We start from the raw sequence: 18011 nt of genomic DNA, 5'->3' as shown, positions 1-18011 counted from the left end.
GTACCTGACAGTAGGTGGCAGCACAATGCACCTAATATGAAAAACGTATGTTTTGGGCGTGTCCGGATACTTTTAATCACATAGTGTATATACACACTTTGGTGTTTTAACGAATTTGTAAGTTTCTCTCTTCGCGCAACCACCACCACCAAAGAAGAAAAAAAGTTGGAAAAAACTTGCAAATTATTCGTTCGTTGAATATTATTTTTACCTGTGGTATTAGAGGTAATGGAAAAGCAAAATATTGTTAGAAGAAAGAAACAACATAAGAGAGTTCGCTGCAGCTTAACTACCATACGAACAAACGCTAGTAATCCATATCCCAACCCTTCCTATTTTCTTAATTACTGTATAACACGCACGTAAAGTATCAATGCAATTTTGTTACAATTTGTCCTAGCAGATTTAAAGACAAGTAAAACAACTGTTAGAAGCCTTGGTGACGTCGATTGGGCAAAATTAAAATTAAATATAGTTCATGTAGAATACAGTTCAATATCCCCTTTTTCCTACATAAAATGGTAACAAACGAAAAACACTTCCCACTCAGTGATGTTTTAACGCAAAATTTTATGTATTTATTGGTAAGTTAACAAAATAAATAATTATTACTTTCGAATACGTTGAAGATAGAGTTTCATTTTCCAGTAGCGCCATGCCGCCATCTTAAACTCACTTAGTGCACCAACGAATGAGCCGAGCATTTAATACTCTCATCAATACTCTAGGGGCCCTGCGTTTCCAGTGAGTTTTAAAGAAACACGCTAGATATGGAACGTAAAATAATGTGCTTGTCCTTTTGGAAACAAATATTACAATACTCTCACTACAAACATTATAGTGAGAAAGAAGTGTAACATTCGTTTGCTCTCCTCAAAAGAAACTTTTGGATCCAACGTAAGGCAGATACAAGAATGTGTCGGCATTAAAATAAATACGACAGACAAGAACATATGCTTTCCTTTCCTAACAGCCAAACAGTCTGAAATCCATAATCTAACTTTTGTAACTTTGTATATTCATTGATAATGAAAGTAACGCAATGACTTCTCGTCTATTATTGATTATTCCTGTCCTTTTGGAATAGATAATTTTATTCCAATTCATTTTTTTAAAGCTGGAAATGGTAAACCTTTCATTCAATACTGTGCAAAACTAGAATTGAAAAAAAAAATATTTGCAGAGACGTAAGTAAATAGACACCTTGCAATATTTTTTTATAATGAAATTTAATCAATGATTTGGAGGTTATTAATGATCAATAATTTGTTATTTCAGGTGTAAACAGTATGAAGCTTCCATAAGATTCCAACAGAGAAACCACGATACCGTGACCTAAAGGAGTTAAAAGAGTGGGATGATTTTGAACGTGATCAGATAGTACGACTATGCGACCTTGGTAAGCAAAAGATTAATTTTCAGAAGCCTGCAGATCTCATTTACCACCGTCAATCGGGTTATTACCTGGTTTAAGACATCAAATCGAAAATGTAAGTTCACGTTCTGGCTGACCAGGTCCAACGCAACGCCAGTTGAGGGCTACCAAAAGATGTGTGGAACAAAAATTCCAAGTGCAATGCTGCAGATGCGATACAACACCTGAAAGTGTGCTGGTTTACACTTACCAGATATCTGCATCTACCAATGATGGCACAGTTCAAACAGGAAACGTTTGGTATCACAGCCATTATTGTAAGCGGAAACTGGGCAATAAACATGATGCTGCAAGTAATTTTCTCTGATAGGGATGTTTTCCCAATTTTTATTCAGCAGACCCACATGGGTCTGGAGAAAACCCTTTCAAGAATTCAACTGGACTGTTTACAACCAACGGTCAAACATGGAGAGCTTTCATTGATAGTGTGGAGACTCATTTGGAGCTCTGGACGTTCCGAGTTGTGGAATGTGCGGGCACATTCAGAAGCGTAGGATATATTGGCATTTTGCAGAGAGGTTTTCTACTGAAATTTTCCATTTTTTTATTTCCAAAAACAAGTCTGTTTATGACAGATGGCGTCCCTTGCCATACTACAAAAACAACCAAACCTAAAATGGAATCCAAAGATTGTCATGAGTCAGTTTAGGGATAGAACCCAACTGAATACGACACGACTATTTTAAATACCACTATATGCTGTGTTCAGAAACTTCTTCATTGACTGCGTGAAGAATGGGCAAAAATCCACCAAGACAATCACGAAACTCACTAGCTTCGTACTCTAACGGGCCAATACTTTGATTCAGGTTAAAGACTGATCAACAAGATATTAATTCGTATCCCTGCGTTATCATCTGGATTCTGTACCATGTAAGTAAAGTTCAATAAAGGAAAATGTTTCTAAATAGAGGTGTCTATATAGTTAATGTAAAAGTATATAAATAAAAATGAACGAACGACTTTATCGACTCACTCCTCCCATGCTACGGCACCGATTTTGATAATTTTGGCATGTAAGTGGACCAAGCCTAACTTATAAGGGGGGTGGGGGGAGAAATGTCTTTAGCAATGGTATTCCAATGCTAACATGTGAGGTAAAATTTAACGACAATGCGTTCATTTTATATGTTTGAACTGCATAGCAACCAGTTTCCTTTGTTTCAAACACATTTAAACTTCATTCCTGAGATTTTAGTGTTACTAATTCTATTACAACGTCATAATTACTATTCTCCTTTAAATACGAAATTACAAGATTATTAATTACGGAAAGTTATAATTGTTAGGAGTATGTGCAGGCAAGTTCCAGCAAAGAGTGCACGCGTATCTTAAACGAGGTAGATGAGTTTAACACTTGTACCAAAAATATGTTCCTTATGAATTTTTGTCATTACATCTTCACTGAGATGCGCATTTTACGGGTGGTTGAGTTAAAACAGTTTTACTAAACTTATTCTTGCAAGGCGAAATACGGACATTTCAGCTAGTTATAATAATGTTTGTATGGTACTTTGGTTCTTGAGCTACTTAACTGCAACACAAAGAAAAATTTAGCCCTCCTTCCCTGGTCTGCTAGCTAGCACGTACGCCTCTGGTGCATGAGGTCCCGGGTTCAATTCCCAGTGAGAAAGCCTTGAAAATTTTCAAAGCAATGCAAATTCCATCTTAAAATTTCGGTCCATGGGACTCTAATCCGACAAAGACACAAATAAGAAAGACAAGCATGACTGAAATGAAATTTATCAGAAGATCACAGATTCGTTATAGGACTACAGAAATGACTGCAATTTCGGAATTATACACAATTTGTAACTTTGATATATCAATTTGATGTGAAACCTCCAAGTGCTGCAATCTACGCTTCTGTACATGTGTCATCGAATCAAATATGCTTTGGTTGTGTTCCTGAGGAATCGCCTACCACACGGCTTCTATGAGAGCTCACAGTGCATTAATAACCAACTTCAAAACCTCTGCTAGAAATGGTATAGACCAAACATATTCCACGCACTTCGATGGGTGGCATATCAGGCAACTGTGCATGCAATGGAGTCTTCAGCCAGGAGTTATGTATAAAGAAAAAGCATGATCTCGATCTGTAGAATTTCCTGATGTAACGATCACTAGTGCAGCCATCAACGCGTAGCAGCCGAGATTGAGTGTTTTACCCAATCAGAACATACATCATCTGACCTTCAGCTGTTATGATGCTCAATGCACGTTGGAAGATTCCGCGCATCGTAATATCACCTAATTAGTACGAGCCATCAGTAGAGAGGGATCCGTCCCAAAACACGATCGTGTGCCACTCTAGAACGACGCCATTCATCCACTGTAGCCTGAAGCATTTGTGATTTTCGAGCTATATAAAGGCATGTGAACCGGTAGTCAAATCTTTACCAGAAGGAGCCAGACCATAAACGCAGGCAAATTCACACTCGTTACAATGTTCAGCGTACATGTCATTCCGTAATTTAGTCACATCGCATCGAGACACGTGCCACTGTTGTAGTAGCATGTTCTTACATGGTACGAGAATCCGTCACCTAGTAGATCGACCATGCGGCACCGTTTAAATCACGTCGTCTGTTCATATTGCCATACACGTTCCCTGTTCGCTTCTTCATGGTTCAATTACCTAAGTAATGCATCTCGTCGAGTACTGATTCGAGGATAGTGTTGAGCTCAAGGACGCGCCATCACGGTGAAATTGTAACTGTGCACATCACACTTTCTCTACACTATCAGTGTAAATGTATGACTGTCATTCCTTCTGGGCGAAGCACTTTCACGAAGTGCACTATATAATTCATTTTCACTGAAGGGAAGTAAATCTGATAGAAAACAAATTCTGTGTAAAGTAAGTTTTACACATTTTTCTCAACTTAATGGAAGTATCTGGAGCTCGAAACAAGTCAGATATCTGGGATGACAACTATCAAGCGGTGACCGCAGCACTAGGCCGTTAGTGATTATGTGTTGGATAAACTGTGTACTACGTAAAGAGCAGTAGAACGGCAGTGTACAGTAAACTGAGCTGACGGTGATAGTGTACAATAGACGACCTTCATCATTTCCAACGAGGGCACACTGTTGTGGTGCGACCATGACGAAAGTTATGTAAATGTGTAGCGAGGGACAGTGTCAAAGATTATGACTGCTTACAAGACTTACAGCAAAACCACATAGGCGAAGAGCAACAGTGGTCAGAAGAAAACCGAAGTTGACAGTCAGAAACGTCGTGTGACTGTGGTGCAAAAGACGAGGAACTCATGCAGCACCTCCCAGAGCTTGTATGTAATCAGTCCATCGCGACTTAGTTGACAGGACATACGAGGCAGCATTGCACGGGCAAAATGGCTGATAAAGGACCATACTGCTTTAGCACTACATCAATGGTACCAGAAACTTGCAACATAGGCCACTGATGACTAGAAATGTATGGTATGGTCGAGAAGTGTTCGTTCACCTTATTTCAAACCACAAGCTCTGTCTCCGTGTGGCGGACGCCCAAAGCAGAATATCATCCGCAGTGTCTCCGTCTAAGCGTCAAACACAGCGAGGCCTCTGTGATGCTGTGGGCCGCAATATTCTGTATTTCTATGGAGCCTACTTTGGCACTTACGGATCACGTCAATGCTCCTGATTATGACCATTTTAGGAGACCATGTGTATCCTATGGTCCAAATGTTTCCAGACAAAATAACGCTATATTATCGGACGATAATGCGCCTATTCACACAGTTGGTGCTGTTGCGACGTTGTTTCAGAACATTTCGTAGTCTCTTTTGGAGACGAATCCTGCGCAGACTTTCGCCTTCATCTTCTCTCATGGAATTGCGTGATCCACTACGCGCACTGGTAATAGTTCATTTGTTACCATTCCACGTTACATCAGAGCTGTACTGAGGGTAAAGGTGGTCCAACGTCATATTAATATAGTAAAAATAGTAGCTACATATATAATAATAAAAAAGGCCGGAACTACATTTCCGAATTTTCTTGTTTCTGAAATACTTGCCACTCCTGGATGTGTAGCCTAGTAATCGCCATCACTTTGACTGAAACAAACTTGACCGTTTCAGTGTGTCACATCTCTACCCTCCCAATTGGCCAAAATTCTCCGAACCTGGTAACTTTAATTCTACTCTGTCCTGGGAACTAAACTACAGAAATCTAAGCAGATTTGAAAATAAAAATACTATTATTACCAGCATTCCATGGAGCTATTACCGGTAAGTTTACATTTTATATACTATACAATGGGATATTTATAAATTATGCATACAAGAGTGTTTGAAATTAGAACTATTACATTATTATCTCTTGTGGCTTTTAATCTGCAAGAGTTCACTGTTTTCAACTCAATATGAGAAAATTAATCTCTTACCTTGACCTTCTCTCGTACTAGATTCCTGGGATGCTAAGAAAACTTCGTCCCCGGATCGTTCAGGGCCTACGTGCCATGTAGGGAATCCTATAATAAATATAATATACATTAGAAAGAATGGGTTAATGTGCTGCGAATTACACCACTACCACAGAAAATAAGCACTAAGAAGTGAAAATAAAACCAACTTGCGATGGATCAGAATTCATCTGATCACAACAGAACAAATACTTCAAATTTCCATTTTACCATGCTTACAAAAACAGTATTACGCTTTGTCTTTAATTCGTAATTATATCAAAGATTTTACTTTCAAAAGAGGTGTAACGTCCAAAGATGTCATCCTCTATTCCTTGAAAACTGAAGTATCAGTATTAAATGAAATTTCTTCCACGGCATAGTGCAATCACTTTAATTTCCAATTTTAAAAAGACCTAATTTCAATTATTCTAAAGATTCAACATAAAATCCATTACAGACGAGTAGCATTATCTAAACAGTTGTCGAAAGCAGTCGTCGGTGAACTCAAGTTTTAATTGCCAGCTAGTTTCTATACACACAAAAACCTTTAGACGAAACGTAGGTAAGGTATTGCTATATTTGAATGGCACTAAATTACATTAGATGTTTCCTCCTATTAGAAAGAATGACTTCAGAATCTTCAACGATGTTTATTACGATCTTGTAGCCCCGTAGGGAGACCAAGAGAAAACTCAATAACATTAGTCAAGAAATTGTTGAAACTGCTGGCACAGAAATAAAATATACTGTCATACACAGAGCTGAAGGTAATGATGAGGAATATAACCATGATGAAGGATAACTATTTCATGTCTCCAGAAAATAAGTTATGGAACATACTGTATGTTGCATATGCACATATACACGCTCCCTATACATGTCAGAAACCTTAAAAGGTATTACTATTAAACTATGACATTGTTATAACCTTATTTGAAAAGAAGGTGGAAGTGAGTTCTCTCAAATTTTAGACGAAATTCAACTCGACATAACAGAAACAAGTCTTCAGTTTCACAGAAAACCACGCTATGCTTTACGCATATTAGACATTTTTTGTTTGTTTCTAATTAGCCACGAAACATGATAAAATCCACTCCTTACTTTTGATCGATTCTGGTCTTAAGCAATGGGGATGTCAGGGAAGCATCTCAGAATATAGTCGTATTGCATTTAAATCGGCCAATTCCTGAGCAATCAAGGTGGCGAAAAAAAATTACGGGAAAGAATTACCTGACTTTTCACGGTTTACCAGAAAATTTGAGATTTTTCCTGATATGCAATTAGTCATACTGATTTTCCAATGTGTATACACGCTACTTTGTTTTGTATCCTATTAGAAGCACCAAAACCAAATTGATATTACATGTTTGTAATCACTTTATTTCGTATATTTACGCATTCCGTCTGGAATTTTACTAGGTAATGGTTCTGCTTCTAAAAATTTTAGACAAAAATGGAAAAATATAGTGTTAAAATTTTCTATATAATTTCTTATCACCCTTCTTCAAGCGCGGTCAAGAGGCTGCACCGTGAGCCTAATAAGATTTAAATTGTTTTGTAACGATGACCACACCTCCTGGGAGAAGTTCATATCTCAAATTGTTATTCTACTGAATTACTCAATCTCGAATAGTCTCGGTGTGAGTCAAGCTAGCCTTCACTTAAATGTAAAATCTGAAAATCCAATTTTTCGACATTTTGGTATTTTTGTAAATGAAACTCTAAATGACGAAAGCGAAAATTGGGATAATATATTAGTATAAGACATTTTAAAAGAAAAAAATTATGAGAAAGAGAAATGAAAAACATAGAAATGAGAAACTCAGTAAGAAAATACGTATAAGATAAAGGTCAATGATTTGTTTTCTTTAAAGCATACAAATCTTAGTTTGTTCTTTAATATTTTAAGAGTCCGTATCTCCTGTTAACCGACTATGTAATTTTGAGGTTTTTGATTTACCTGACCAGCTAACAGGTAAATCAATTGGCTCACATTCAGTAGATCGTCTCAAAGAGTAAAAACTGACTAAACAAACAAGGAAAATTCGCTTAGACCTTGTAATTAAACACAGTTCAGAGCAATCCCATGATTAGAATCTAATGAATATAAGAATTCTGAATTAGAAAAGTGTAAAAACGGTAATGTGTAATGCATTCACTGCTATTCCCGAACGTGACAAAACGTAAATTTTCGTGAAAATAGAAAAAATGAAAAACTCGTATACAAGATTTTAATACATACATTAGAAATCGACAAATATTTGAATTTTCTACATAGTTACAATTTGTGTTCTGCAGATGCCTTAAAATTTGTGCTATTGAATTTTCAAAATTATTGTTATTTTAAACGAACAGTATAGTAGGATCATCTCTTATAGGTGATACCTAGGTAGTATGCTTAGTCGTTATGCAACAGACTATTGTAGCTGGTATTAACACGCCATTTCTTTGAAAGAATGTTGCACGGCCTGAAAAAATAATAGATGACAATAAATATGAAAATATAAGACTGACATTATTACGGTATACTATTATGTTGATTACACAATTCAGTAAAGTGTAATCAAGTGCAAAACCATATCGTGTTAAAAGAAGGCATCTGTGATTGGCTATCCGATTTTCCAGACGGCCGTAATCTTTTCCACTTCATGGAAAAATATACCAAGACATACTTTAAGTTATGGAATGAGGATTCCATCCTCTTGTAGATTATGTAAAGACCAGCGTTGGTTATTTATTATGACATTTATATTCTTTCAAATTTTATAAATCATTTATTGCTTTTCTCCTCACTCCGGGGTTGGGTTGCCAGATAAAATATTTTGTAGGTATAGTCTTCTTTGTTTAGCGAAGCAGGTCGTTGTCGAGTGACCAAAGAATTACAGTTAAATTATTATGATGTAAAAGTTCAATTGTGATTCTTGAATGTGGTAAAACTATAATTTTAAATCTCAACCCTTAAACATATTCTACGTTATAATTGCATATTAATATTTTAATGTATCAACATGTATGTTTAGTTTGTGAAGCGTAATATGCATAGTGCTGACGTTGTTAATAATGTTTTTATCATGAACTAATAAAAAGGGCAAGTCACTGAGATATTCCAGAAATTTTATTATACCTTTTCTGAAGCTATCTGCTATTTACAAATATTTACATACAAGTAATACTATGTCTTAGTATACTACATAGTAAAGATTATAATCTATCACAAATTAACATCTCAAAGTTTCATTAACCACGTAAATATGTTCAGTTATAAGTTTTGTCATCTGTTTCATTTAAATATGTTGTCTATTTTTAAAGGTTTTGATGAAATCATTTTGCCCCAATCATTTACATATAAGTATTGATCTACAAAAATTTATGATTTTAAACATGTTTATTTGTTTTTTTTCATTAAACGTTTATTTTTAAGTGTAACACGGCATTATATCCATGCACATTGATAAATAATATTAAGTACTATGTTATCCCGTTGATTATAAATATATTTTAGTAAAATTGATGTCATATTGGAATATAACAGTACTGGATGACTACAGACAAAGAAACTTAAGATTAATTTTACAATTGTATCTGTTAGTATTCTTCGGATGTTTAAACATTTGTTTAAATACATCAGTGTGGTGAATAATAATAATAATACAGACTAAAAGTTAAAACAGTACGAAACTACTAATCTATACCAAGAGTTAAAGCCGTGTAGCCCATTCGTTAATAAAAGCCTATACATGTTCTGTTACGTGTCGTATTATTTTAAACGGACTTTCGTACCTTCTTCAGTACTTTAAAAGTGTAGTTAAGTGCATAACAAACTAAATGTTTCTCAAAACTCCGATTTAGTGTACCAAGAAGAGAAAAACAGTGACCAGAGAAGTTCATATCTTCAATTCTGGAGTTCTGAAACCAAACTTCACGACGGACCAAGATTCTAACTACTTTTTAGTGGAAAGTAATTAGTCCGCTGTACGCCATTTGTACTCATTATCAACCTTAGAGAAGACTCCTAGATAATTTTTCTTTTCGTTCAAAAGGTAGTCGTGGATTTGTAGCTCAGTCACTTTCACTAAAGAAGCCCCTTCAATTATATGTTCGTTCTCATTCTCTGAACAACAGACCAAACCACAGACAGTCAAAGAATTTATATTTTCTGTTTTGGACATGTCCTCGATGACGTTGTACTGTGTGTGAAGTTAGTTCTCAAAAGATAAGTCAGTAAACATCAGAGTGAAGAAAGAAAAATATTGGAAACTAATTAAACATTGTTAATTATTATTCAATTCTGGCACGTATAACCAGTGAATATTTTATTCTGTGGAAGTTTTCTTTCACCTCCCGCTACTATGTCTGCTGAATTTTGTTACACGCGGAAGGAAATCAGTGATGTGTTTTCCGCTAAATTGGGCAGCTTAACACAAAGAACTGATACAACTGTGTGCCAAACCCTAAAGAAAATCAGCAGCTTTAAAACTGTTCTGTAAGGAAATACAGAAATTCGTCAAATCGACAAAATGTGTGAAGTTAGAACTTGTGATATGTTTGACTAGCGTTTAAAACCGTGGGATGTGACTTCGTAAAATATTCGTTGTTGAAACGTTTATCACGTTTTGTTCGTTCGCGTTTATAAATCGCTGGTACGCGTCGTGACATTTTTACAATATAGGGATTTTTTTTTGTTAATTCTTATCAGCGCAGTGAAATACCAAAGAAAAGCGAAAGCATAAATCAATCACACTAAATTTTAATCAATTTACGATTTATTAATATCAGGTGCCTTCCATTTCAATTTAGGCAGAGAATAAGTGCGATGTCATTACAGTGATTGAAAATGGACAAAAAGTTACAAAATTGAAACGTTTTCTTACGTGTTTCACCAAAGAAATTTACGGACTTTTTAAACAGAACAATCGCAGCATAAGAATGGGTCACTCGGAATTTTATAGTATTCGACCAAAATGGGCCCGCAACCTGCGAGGGACGAGTGTGAGTGTATTGTCCAAATTTTAAGTTAGCTGCTACCGCGTTGCAACAAATCAAAAGTGCAGCCCGTATTGAAGCTGTCATGCCTGACACTTTCTTTAGTAGTATGATCCGTAGAAAATGACAGTTGTCTTCTTTAAGAATGTGGTGAATGTCCTGGAGTGGAAGGAATAACTGTGGAGTCTTTAATTACTGATCCTGATGAAAATGAAAGTGTTACGTATGCCATATGGGAAAACAATGATCTCGTTAAAAAAAACTGTACCACTTTGTGTTTCTGTATCGTACGTTGGTGGTTTAACTGTAAGAATTGTAATTCATGACTACATCAAGATAGTCCAAAGAGAACTACTACCGAAGAGCATCGTATAAAATTTCAAGATACAAATTCTATTTCACTTCATGTGGACTTCGCTGAAAACTGGACTGTTATTTTTCTGCAAAGTGAAATTCAGAGTTATCACCGAAAAAACGAGCAGATTTCCATCTTTACGGCAGTGGTATATTCTTATGAAACAACTGACAGTTTTGTTGTAAAACACATCATGTACTCAAAGCCATAGACAAGATTCTAAAAATACTCCAAGAAAAGCAAAAATATAGGTCATAGAGAAAGGTTCGAATACGTGAAAATAAGTATGTACAATTTCCCAAACCGTGTCCGTGATTTCTGATGGTGCTGCATCCCATTTTAAAAATTGTTTTTAGATGTCCAAGATGCAGACAGGTCCGATAAAGCAGTGGATTTTTAGTGAAACCGGCCATTCAAAGGTCTCTGCGACGGTATTGGGGGGAAGGGGGGGAAGAGGGTTGAAAAATGTGACAAACGCGGCATAACCTCAGGCAAAACAGATACACAGTATTAAAACTGCAGAAGAATTCGTAAGTATAGTGCAAGCACAAACTCCGGGTATTACTCTTGTTTTGTTGCCAGGAACTGAATTTGACAATTCTCGAGAGAGAGAGAGAGAGAGAGAGAGAGAGAAAGAAAATGCAAGGGTGGGAAAGTGTGCAGTCGGTAACTGGTATTCAACGAAGTCACGTTTGGCTTTCGATGGGAAAGTGTGCGATCGGTAACTGGTATTCAACGAAGTCACGTTTGGCTTTCAGAAAATGGCGAAGTTTTTATGGCAGTAACGGGTCACCATGAATGCTTCCCCCAAAAACGAGCTTCTGCAATTCAAAGTGTAGATTTAAGAAGTCTGCAAAAAGGAACTTTTGTTACATGCATATATGATACCCAGAGGTGGGTAGCAGAAATATTAAGAATAAATCATGAATTACGTGAAGTTGAAGTGCTGTTTATGCTTTCACATGGGCCTTCAACAAGGTACAGGTTTGCAGAAGAGCATAAGAGAAGTGAAAATAAGTGTTTTGTGACTATCGAGAATGTGCTACGTATGAGTTGTGAGTGCACCAATACCTATTGGAGCATCTGCACGGTTACATGCTGTTAGCGAAGAAGACACAAAGCAAGGAAATGATTGCTTCATGTGAAAAATAAATCAGTGAAATTTTGTTTCCAAGACCATTTTAAGTTAACTTAAAATTTGTGTGTTTCGTAATTTCTACCTCACAAGTAAAGGTTCTCTCCGAAGAATCGGGGATCCGGAAACTGCGCATATAATTAGATACAGGAGGGCCACGAAAAAATACTCGTGAAATATGCCTGGCCGACAGCAAAGGATAAATCCAATATTGCCGCCCGAAGGTTATGCCAATCGACTTTTGCAAGCGACCTCTCATCCACTTCCCATGGGCAGATTGACTTAATGTTTTGCAAATTGATATATGTATGAACACTACACATCTATTGGTTTGAAATTTCGCGGACGTTGACGTATTGAACCCAATATGGCCGATCAAAATGTCAATGTGTCAACGACTCGTGTCTGAAAAACGAATTGTACTATGGAAGTACAGTATAACTAGACGTGAACGAAAAACATTAAACGGTTCAAAATATCGCCATCTGAAAAGCAATATGGCCGAACAAAATTCTGAACCAAACAGCTTGTAGTGCAAAGACGAAATTTGGTGTAAAGGTGTATTATCACGTGCAAGTTATGAACACATGACAAAATATTCACAATGCAACATTTTTAACTTACTGGCATTTCACCTGCAAAATCTGTTCCAGTGAATTGTAGATGATTTTCATGGGAAACCACCTGAACTGTTTACAGTGTATATTTTAGATGCGTATTTCGCGGCTATATTGGATACACGATGTAAAATTGTGATCCATTTGTATTATTTTCCTCACCTACTAGTGGTACTGGACCTTTACACCAAATTTCGTTTTTCTAGTACGAGCTGTTTGATTCAGGATTTTGTTTGGCCATATTGCTTTTCAGATGACGATATTTTGAACCGTTTAATGTTTTTCGTACACGTCTAGTGATACTGTACTTCCATAGTACGATTCGTTTTCCACACACGAGTCACTGACATTCTGATCGTCTATATGGGTTCAATACGTCAACGTCCGCGAAATTTCAAACCCATAGATGTGTAGTGTTCGTACATATATCAATCTGCAAAACATTACGTCAATCTGCCCATGGGAAGTGGATGAGAGGTTGCTTGCAAAAGTCGATTGGCATGATCTTCGGGCGACCATATTGGATTTATCATTTGCTGTCGACCCGGCATATTTCACCAGTATTCCTTCGTGGTCCTCCTCTATCTAAATATATGCGCAGTTTCCGGATCCCCGGTTCTTGGGAGAGAACCTTTACTTGTCAGATTACTTCGGTTTAAGAAAACGGAGTAGAGGGAGGCTCATTTTACTATTTCAGAGAGCCTTTCTGTTCAAACTTATTTAAAAAAAAAAAAACAGCCTAGGAAAAGCTTTTGTTCGTTATTTAATGAATGTTAATCATAAACACCATCAAATTGTTGCAGTTATTGTTTCCAGTGTTGCCAACTGTGACATCAAAGTTAACAAAACTTCGCTAACTTCAAAAGGCTGTAGTTAATTTATGACGCATTTGTCGAAAATCGTATTTGGTGTTTCTTATACATGTAAAGTTGAACTATCTGACAAAATTTCAGAACTTAAAAAAATGGTGTTTTCGAGGAAATGGCGGCCAAAAGTGGCGATTTTTGAAAATTTAACAATTTCTAGAATTTTTTGCGACGAAACGGTTGCACACAGAAGCGATACAAATTTTTGTTCGGAAAGCGGGTAACTAGTCTTCCAACCGTGAAAACAGAATTTTAAAATTCGAACCGGAAGTGCTCGAAAAAAATCGCAAGCTTCGACTTTTCAGATAAATTGAGGTTCATTTGTTAATTTATGTACAAAAAGATACGCATGCGCAAACCTAACTATAATAAAATACAGTTTATTTATATCCCTATGTACTCCCATGCGCAAAAAATATTGCGCGTATACTGTAACTCACAATTTTTCGCAATTATTCCATTTTCCATAGGTTTATTGGTAAAATTCAGTTATTAGTAAGTGGAGATAATAGAAAGCAATCCATCTAAGGAGATATTTCCAAAAAATATAATAAAATAATAAAAATATAAGCAAAAAACAAAATTATGTTCGGTTTTATGTATACTGGCAATAATGTTTTCGAGGGAATTTTTGGAGTAGCACAGCACGATTGCAGAGGGAATAACAAGATTAGCTGAATCAAGGAACTGGAAACTGGAGTAAAATATTGCATTTATTGGCTTAAATCTATGGTGTAAATTGTCTGCCAAATATAAATTAGCTTCTGTAAGCAAGATGTTGTACGGAAATATATAAACAAAGAGAAAAACTGTTGTCTTAAGTTTGGAAGTGACATGCTCTATAGCCATGAGCATTTATTTCTTAAGAAAAAGATAGGCAACAAAAGAAAATCTGTGTGGGCAAGTGGGTAGAGTGACGGACTAGTAATTCTTATACTGTTTTGACACCAGATCGAATCCCATCCGGTCCTGTTCAATTTTTTTTTCTTTACAAAACATTGTAGAAAGTGTATAATTTTTGTGTTAATAAGAAACGAAATAATATAATAATTAAATAACTTTTTGTTTTTCTCATGACGTATTTATTCAGAATTAGCTTACTATTTATTACTAATAGCGATTGTTTTTAGTTTATGGTATGGTATGCTTAACCGTTCCCTATCCGTTTTTACACAGCTTCAACTCACTGCGAGTGTCTGTGAGTCAGGAACAGGAAAAAACAAAACAAGAGCAAGCTACAGCTTTACACACAGCGTGAGGAACACAGTCACAGCGATAGCTCGTTGTCATGAAGAAAAAAAACTGTTCTAGTGTTTCTGTGTGTGTGTTTCTTTTTAAAATATTGACTCTCTCTCTCTCTCCTTTTGTTTCATATCCACAAGTGCAACAAATGCAAGTCTGTGTGAAAAAAAAATCAAGAGTGCTTTCTTTAAACAAAACTAAATTTTACAGCTCTCTTTGTGAGGAACGCGAATGCTTCCAAAAGATGCCATGAATATTAACTACAATCGTACCGAATTATACAGTAGCGTGAAAAACTGATAATAAAATGATGTAACATGCATAAGCATTTTTTTTTTTAGAGTAACCACACATTAAACATAACAAATTAAATTTTTGGGATTACAAATTATCACATTACGTGTCGGTGTAGGCCTATTCGTTTTCACATTCGAGCGGCGAAAGAAGAAAGTGTGGTGATAGTTATAAAAACCGAATACCAGATTTCAATAAATTCAAGTTACATGGCTCCTACATATCGAAAAAAATTATTTTTCGATGTCTGTCCATCTATTTGTCTCTTGGTTCGTCACGCTTTTACACGCACTCAAATAGAGGCGATACTGTTCAACGTATCTGCACCGAATTCTAGACATAACGTTTTAATAACATAATATCTTTCGAATTTTATGTCCTTCGACACCTAAAAGCAAGGGTAATTTACTGAAGGATTAAAATTTAAAATAATTCAATTTTCTCAAATAAAAAAAAGCTGTGACGATTTTATTTACTTTTGATAAATATATATTTTATTAACAAATCTCCACCACATATGAATAATTTTTCTGAAAAAATATATATGGTGTAATTTACTGTATGGTATGCGTTCTTTTTGCACAATTTTCCCAACCACATTTCATAAATAAACGTATCATTAATTACCTAACGATATGACAACTCGTTCGAAGGAGTAGCTTAATCTTAGGGTGAGCTTTCCCCCGATGATTTTCCCATTAACGCCTCAGGCAATTTTGTTCATATTTCGTAAAGAAATATTTCATTAATAAACTAACATAGAGCATAAATAGTTTATTCCGATAACATACAGAAGATGTGGTTTTCTCAAGGGTTGATTTTTTTTTTGGACAATTGTCTCAGTAATAACTGAGACAAATTTGTTCTAATTTCAGTAAAAATATTTTCTGTAATAATCTTACAATATGGTATAACTCGCTTGTTCCGAAAAGAAAAATCCAAAAGAGATAGTTTACTTTGACAGTGAAATTTTCCCCGACGATATGCTTAAAAATTACTCGATATACTGTCAAAATTACAGATAGAATAGTTTACCTTTGGGGGTAAGCTTTTCCCGATGACCTTCCTAAAAGCAACTCAGATGTTTGTTGTTCATATTTTATAAATACGTGTTACATAAATAACCTAGCTATATGGTATAATTCCCTCATCCGGAAAATCTAGAAATGGTATATTACTTTTGACAGTAAGTTTTACCCTGCGATTTTTTCAAGAACGACTCAGGCGATTGTGTTCGTATTTCATAAATAAATGTTTTATGAAAACACTAACAATATAGCATAGCTTGTTTGTACTGAAAAGATCCACAAGGGATAATTTATTCTTGGGGGTGACTTTTTGCATAATTATCTCAGAAATTACTCAGATGCTTTTGCTTATAGTTCACATACAATTATATCCTTTATAATTCTAATATATGGATCAAGTTATTTCTAACGGAAATATGACCAATGGGTACTTTACTTTTGGGCCTGAAGTTTCTTCTAGCAAAGTTTTCCAAAACATTATTTTATTCGCAATTTTCCAAATAAATGTTTCAATAACAGTTGCAGCCTAACATAAGTCAGTGTAAAAAATTCGAGCGAGAAAGTAAAGTGCGTTTACTCCGTACCCTTTCTTAAATATATTTTTAAATGTTACACCAAATCACAATTTTCCGAACAAAATCGAAACTTCTTTTTAAATGTGCCTTGTTGTGGTCAAATGGTTCAAGTGCATTGGTTCTGGATTAGATTTCCAGTGAGAGCTAGTGTATCTTCATCCAAGAGATGTGACACGTCGGTGCAAAGAAGAAAGTGTTTAAATAAGCCTAACCAAGCTAATCAACAAAAGAAATAATACAATGTTACGAAATTATCGTAGAAACGTTGTTAATATTAGGTAGGTTCGACTGGAATGTCCAAACAATTGTCAATTCCAAAGGTCTTTGTTTTCGTCCGGCGGGAGCTCATGTGGTTCGGATTTCACGTTAATCAGTAGGTCCACGTCTCATATAGCCTCGCTGCTGAAAGGGACGATAAACTCAAAATCACATCACACATCTTTGTTTTCGCCTTTGTTTTAGCTCATAAATGTCTCTGTTCATAAGCTCCTTAGTGGTTAGCGTACGCGCCTTTGGCGTGGAAGACCCGGCTTCGATTCCCGGCGAGAGCTCACGTGGTTCGGAGTCCACGTTAATCAGTAGGCCGACGTCTCATATAGCTTCGTTGCTGAACGAGACGTTAAACTCAAACTCAATGTCTTTGCTCATAAATGTCTTTGTGTATGGTTTTGCATATACGTGACATGGACATTAAATTTTGATTTCTACGCCATATGTATCTAATTACATACACACCTAAGAACGAACACAACAAACTTGGAATATCTACATTGTTTGCGTATGGAAAATAATCACGCTCTACTGTACAGGACAGCCGTGTGTATGGAATTCCATACACATGGCAATCAACGTATTAAGAAATGTATAATAATAAGAATTATTATTATTAATAATAATAATAATAATAATAATAATAATAAACAGAAAACGATACGATCACTTACATAATTTATAAATATAAGTTAACATTTAATAAGCATATAACTGCAAAGGAATTAAGTTGTTTCTCTCTCTCTCTGAACGCTACAGCCCTTATTGTTCTAAGGCGTAGAAGAGAACTTGTGGCA

At 35.7% G+C, this 18011-nt stretch overlaps 1 protein-coding gene across 30 annotated transcripts in view; it reads right to left on the bottom strand.

The window, feature by feature from the left end:
- LOC145674949 (uncharacterized) overlaps positions 1–18011 on the bottom strand; it is a 768948-nt gene that overhangs the window by 593822 nt on the left and 157115 nt on the right. For all 30 annotated transcript variants that reach the window (XM_081745221.1, XM_081745222.1, XM_081745220.1 and 27 more), the window contains exon 4: positions 5829–5915. In XM_081745221.1, the coding sequence (XP_081601347.1) occupies positions 5829–5915 (87 nt within the window). The remainder of the gene's footprint in view (positions 1–5828; positions 5916–18011) is intronic.

Source organism: Thermobia domestica, chromosome 18 (genome assembly GCF_964235325.1).
Source record: "Thermobia domestica chromosome 18, izTheDome1.hap1.1, whole genome shotgun sequence".
Classification (NCBI taxonomy): Eukaryota; Metazoa; Arthropoda; class Insecta; order Zygentoma; family Lepismatidae; genus Thermobia; species Thermobia domestica.
The sequence above is the reverse complement of the archived record's forward strand: the minus strand, read 5'-3'. Positions and strand labels throughout refer to the sequence as shown.